We start from the raw sequence: 6,000 nt of genomic DNA, 5'->3' as shown, positions 1-6,000 counted from the left end.
GGCTGAAAGTAAAAGTTCCCTTTAGGTCCATAGCAGCACTAGTAACCAGACAGCAGGCTAGACAGGAAAATAGAGAAATAACAGGACTGTCGGTTTGAGAGAACCAGGATTAAAAGCACTTATTTCTAGACATTGATAGAATTACCATCAGGTAAACATCTGAAAAACGTTTGCTGGAGATTTAATCTGAAACTCACTCGGATACATTCTCTTCACTGGTAGTTAAAACACACATGCCTGGTAGGCCTCGTCTCAATCCAGTTTACTTGGTGGAAGACAGAACGTGTAAATCTTAATCTGCTATTTTGGAATAAAACCACTGAACTGTAGCATTTCATATCAAATTTCATTCACTTACTGAAAAGCCTATAAATCAATACAACTCTTGCCTAGAGCAAAGTGACAATGAATACACAGAGCGACTCAGGATGCTGCCACAACGCCGCCTCTGAACAATAACGTCAAAAAGATCAAATCTAAAAACTAATTATAGCAAATAAAACTCATAAAAGGCAGCAAAAAACAGTGTCACCTCTTTCCCAGACAATAAATCCAGTGACGCGGAGAGACTGGGAACACTAGGCCTGACTGAAATGTTTAGAACCAGCCCGGTTCTACGTTCTAAAGCGACACCACGCATCGCAGAGGCCAGTGTGTTCCGTTTATTCCTGTGGATGCAGTGCTGATTGTCCCAACAGGTGGTTTCCGTGTCATCCAACAAGATCTCATCAGTTCAAAATAAAATAGAAAAATACAAGAGTACTAAAACCAAAGCCAAGGTACAAAGAGTTAATTTAAACCCCCTCCCCCCCTCCCAAAAAAAAGCTCTTTCATTCAAGTTGTGCATTTCCTTCCCTTTATCCCCACCGGCACCCGGCTGCTCTCTAGCTCCGCTCACGCATCAGGGCAGCAACAACCAACAACAACCAGAGCGATTCAGCTCGGGTGATTTGTCCGTCACCAGCTGAGCGATTGTGATCCACCGACCGGGCTGCCAGGTCGCTTTAGTCCCTGTGCTGTGGACAGCAGGCAAATAAACCAGCTACCCGGCCCAGGCCCAGTGCCCCGGCACCGACTGGGTATGGCGGAGCCGTCATGAGTGCCACTGTCATAAGTGTTTTAAAGTGGTATTTTTAAAAAAAGGAGTCTTTTGACTTCTTCTGGATAAGTTTCTAAAATGTAAAAAAAGAAGACAAGAAGACAGAAAGAGACAGAACATTTCCTCATATGTACACAATAAACAGACGTGGGCTCGGTCTTCACTGCAGTCCTTCGTGGAGAGAAGTCTGCTGGAGGCTGGTGGGGCAGGGAGGAGTCTCCGCTCTGTACGTGTGGTGGGTGTGTGTGGCATTTATCGTAACTCGTGTGGCACCAAAGAGGTAGAAAAACAGCTTTTCAATGAATCAAAATGGAGTTGTGTCTGGGAACTGTGTTTGTTCCTTCACGTCTCTTTGAGTCTCTTTGCCCGTCTATAAAGTCCCCCACACCCGGCTCCCATCTCCTGTACAGGCAGCTGTGCACCGTGAGCATTTCTGGTCCTCCCACCACCACCCCCGTGACTCCCACTTCAAGTCCTAGATGTGTGTGAGTGGGACGGTTCCGGAGAGGTAGTGCTGCTGGACGCTGGTGTAGCCCCTCTGTGCTGCTGAGGGGTCGCCGGCATCCCCCCCTGGTCCGGGGATGTACATGCTGATCATGTCCCTGAGGTCTCCCTGCAGAGGGCCCCGGTGGTGGTTGGGCGTCCCCGTCGGAGGTGAGTGGGACACCGGTTCTGCCTTCACCATGGACATGGTGACGGGGCTCGGCTGCTGGGGACTGCTGCTGTACGACATGGGGCTGTAGGGGGACAGGATGTTACAATAATGGTTAATAAGATGCAGTCACCGTTCCTATTTAGTCACACATCCAGTCAATGGATCTGTAGGACGCTGTGACGCCAAAGAGATTAAAAAAAAAAAAAAGTCAACTGCACACCGTCTCTGGGTGCACGGTGCCGCATAAACAGATGATAAAAACATGATTACTGTGTAACAAATCAAAACTCATTTCAAGTATTCTTTACCCACTTTTAGCAACTTAATTCTGAATCTTCTGTCTTCCCACAAAAACACTTTAATATAGAGCAAGTATTTAGATCCTGCTGATGACAATCAGCAGCACTTAAACATCTGACTGAAACACTGTGACTTGCATCTTCTGTCGTCTATCTGATGTCCCAACATTCATCTCGCACCAACTGAAGCAAAACGCTTTTCACAGGTTGAGGAAAGTTACATTTGAAATCATTCGTTTACCATTTTGTGCTACTTTATGCGCGACACAATACAAACGATCTCTGCTTTTCACCAATAAGAGAAGTAAACACATCTTTAGGTGCTGATGGCTCTTGATCGCTGTCACATCATTGGGCTTTTGACACGGCTTCATCAGGTGTCAGTTGCCGACTGAAAGTTTTGATACGACGGTGAAGATGAACCAATATGGATAACAGGACATTAGAGCTGCTTCTCTACCACTATAACTCTGAACAGGAGAAGACAGGGATGGATGAACAATTCTAAAAGTCCCTCATGGAGCAAACAGAGTCTGGGTAACAGGAGACACAGTGGGAGAACAGGACTTGATCGTTCCCAATGACTGAGGGGTGTTGTTGTAGAGACACCTGCCAACAGACAACTTCCTACTTAATTCCAATTGTCTCTGCGCCATCTAATAAAGCTAATTGGTTCTAGTTTTATACTGCATAACAGAAATTCAGAGATTTTTTAATACTATTTGAATTTACCAAGTATATATATATATATATATATATATATATATATATATATATATATATATATATATATATATATATATATTTGCTACAATTTCTGAGCATCTGTTGACAAGTGGTCTTTAAGACCAATCTTGTTCTTACTATAAGAAACCTTTTGAAAAACATTGTCCATTGCTGTGATTCAGGACAGGAGGACGGGCATCAACAAGTTTTGGCTTCCAACATGACTCAAAGTCTCTGACAGGCGAGTAGCCGATAAGCGAATCATCTTTAAAGGAAGCTTTAAAAAGGATTCACCTGCTGGAGAACCAAGATGTCTGCAGTTAAATCATCATTCAAAAAAAATAAAATAATCAGATACTGGAATAGATTCCCACATCATCCATCTAAAGTGTTCAGGCTTTGTACTTTTTTGGGGGGGGGGGGGGGGGTTGGACCCGTAAGGCAGGAGGCAGAGACCCAGAAGTGTAACTGGGACAATGGTGGAGCAGGAATAGGGGATTGTGGGTAGAGGACCACACACAGAGCAGCCCTTCCTACCATCAAGTCACCCTGATCAACATTCCAGGCAGGACCCAGCCCAGAGCAGAGCGTCACACGCATAACAAGTAGGCAGCAGACTGAAGCCTGTTGTTCCATCGCAGCCAGCGCTCCTCAGTGACTCAATGGGCCTGAATGCACTTTATCCCAACACTTCCACCTGATTAAAGTCGCACATTTTTAAAGTGCACTCTGTAGGTTGGAGCTGTATTTTCACACCATGTCATTATATTTATTTTCTTATTTTGTACAGTATTTAACATTCATTCAAACTAAACAATTAAGGTGATTTATCAAAACACAAGTGCATGTTTTACTTGTTTGTTCTAAGTTTAATTTAAAGTCACAAACTCATGTGTATGGAACAGGTGTGTAGGGACACGTTTAAGTTTGTCACAAATAATAATAAGGCTGAAAGCTCAATTGAATTGAAGAGTTAAATAGAAATGCATTATTTAAACGCCTTAGTTCACTGCGCATGCTCGCCCACTAGACTGAAGATCTCTCCTCCACTGATTGGCATTTAAAACTGCTCCCCCATTTCATCCAACTGTTTTTGTTTTTGATGGAGGCCATCATCAGGTCCCATGCTATATACTGTGTTTTGGCAGTGTTTAGTGCCTCAAGAAATAGTACATTTTAATAAAACTTTTATTCAAAAACAAACAAACGCCATATTGTGTCTTACGCAGGTGGATCCGGCCTACTGCGCATGTTGGAGACCTTGAATCTCATTTTCTACAGCGCTTAGTTCAATTTAAAATACTGACTTATTAAAGTATTAAAGATAATATATAAAAATCACAATTTGAAGTTTTGATTATTTTCACTGCCCTTTCTCCAGCACGTGACGTGACTAAAACACATGTTGCAAGTGTGCAGAGCTACAGCGGACACAACTCACCTGTAGGAGTTGGCTCCGTTCATGTAAGTCTGCGCCGCCGACATGGATGGCGGGTACTGGAGAGCTGACAGGTCGTACCGGTGGAGCTGCTGCGTGTAGCCGAGCGCCTCGCTCTGCATGCCGGCGTACCCCCCGGTGGGGCCCCAGCCGTAGCTGTCCATCCTCGGACTGCCACCTTGGCCTTGCGCCGCCGCCAGCAGGCTACCTGCCGACAGCGGGTACTTGCCCACCTGAGTGTCCTTCTTGAGCATGGGCTTGGTCTTGCGGCGTGGCTTGTACTTGTAGTCGGGGTAGTCCTTCATGTGGACCGCCCGCAGCCGCTTGGCCTCGTCGATGAAAGGCCGCTTCTCGGCGTCGGTCAGCAGCTTCCACTCGGCTCCCAGCCGCTTGCTGATCTCGGAGTTGTGCATTTTGGGGTTTTCTTGAGCCATCTTGCGCCTCTGTCCCCTAGACCAGACCATAAAGGCGTTCATGGGCCGCTTGACTTTATCCATGGGGTCGACTCCGGGGGCGCATGCCGTTTTGGAGCCCGGGTGAGAGTTGCCATTGCCGCCCATGCCCCCGGTCATGTTGCCGGTGACCGGTGACATTCCCTGGGAGGTCTGGTGAGACTGGGGCTGGCCGGTCGGCTTCAGCTCGTGTTCCATCATGCTGTACATGTTGGGACAGATGTAGCAAAGTTGACACGACTTACTGAAGAGTTGAAACGCAGTCGCACAGCAGCCTCTTTGTCGCCGTCCACCTGGCGACTTGTTGCGAGGTTTCCCTACAGATTTGACCGGGTGATGCAAATCAACTAATTACTCACGACGAACCGGGGACACCAAACAACCGCAACGGACGAGCAGTTCTTTTTTTCTGTTAAATGAAAAGTCTGCTTGTGTCGGTCATTACTTTGATACTTTCACAAAGTTCGCTGCTGCCTCTCCTCAGTGCTGTGAAATACTTCTCGGCGGAAAACCACTTGTTGTCAGTCGGCCAACTCACACACTGAACTCATCTGCCCGTTCACTGCAAAAGTTGCCCTGTTCTCGTGCAGTCGGTCGGGTGCGGACCAATGAGAAGGCGAGGAGCTTCCGCGTGCGTGCGTGCATGCAATTTGCAAATGAAAGGGCTCCGCGGGTGCGCGAGACACTTGTTGATGACGGCGGCGGGGTGAGGGGAGGCATTCCGCGGAGACAAGTATCTTAATATTCAATTAGCCTGTTATCAGTTAGCTGATCAGATTGTTCACGTTTGAATAAAAAGGTTTCATTAAAGTTCTCTGCGAAAAGAGAGTACAAATCACTGCTTCGATTGGGTCTAAACACTACACATGCGCACAGACACACGCACACACACACACACACACACACACACAAACACACACACACACACAAACACACACACACACACACGGAGGCTACTTCTCTAAAACAAAAAACCAGTTCAAACTGCCTGTATCTGTCTTTTTTAAGTCTAGTGTGTTTATGTACTGCATGAGACATACAACACACAAGTTATATAAATACTAGTTAAATAAATACGAGTTAAACAACTACATATATAAGTAAGTAAAATAACATTAAATATGACTTCTTATATTGATAAAATCACATTACAATTTACATAAAAGCTACATTAATAAAATTGTTTAAAAAAAAAGAATGAACCACACATCAATTCAAAGGGGCTTTTTCTTTATTGCAAATCTACATAGAAAGTGAGCTTGATGAAATAATAGTTTTTAGTTTGCTTTTCCAGAGAAACAGCAATCACATGCCTATATTGGAGAATAACA

General features: G+C 45.2%; 1 protein-coding gene across 1 annotated transcript; it reads right to left on the bottom strand.

The window, feature by feature from the left end:
- Positions 1-830: 830 nt before the first annotated feature.
- Positions 831-5,183, bottom strand: sox19b (SRY-box transcription factor 19b). Its single transcript, XM_079185049.1, has 2 exons — positions 4,221-5,183; positions 831-1,836 (listed from the first exon to the last, which is right to left on the bottom strand). The coding sequence occupies exons 1-2, from the start codon at positions 4,877-4,879 to the stop codon at positions 1,575-1,577; spliced, it is 921 nt and encodes a 306-aa protein (XP_079041175.1). The 5' UTR covers positions 4,880-5,183; the 3' UTR covers positions 831-1,574.
- Positions 5,184-6,000: the final 817 nt, after the last annotated feature.

Source organism: Pholis gunnellus (genome assembly GCF_910591455.1).
Source record: "Pholis gunnellus genome assembly, chromosome: 23".
Taxonomy (NCBI): domain Eukaryota; kingdom Metazoa; phylum Chordata; class Actinopteri; order Perciformes; family Pholidae; genus Pholis; species Pholis gunnellus.
Note: the sequence above shows the minus strand (reverse complement) of the source record. Positions and strands in the feature narration are given on the sequence as shown.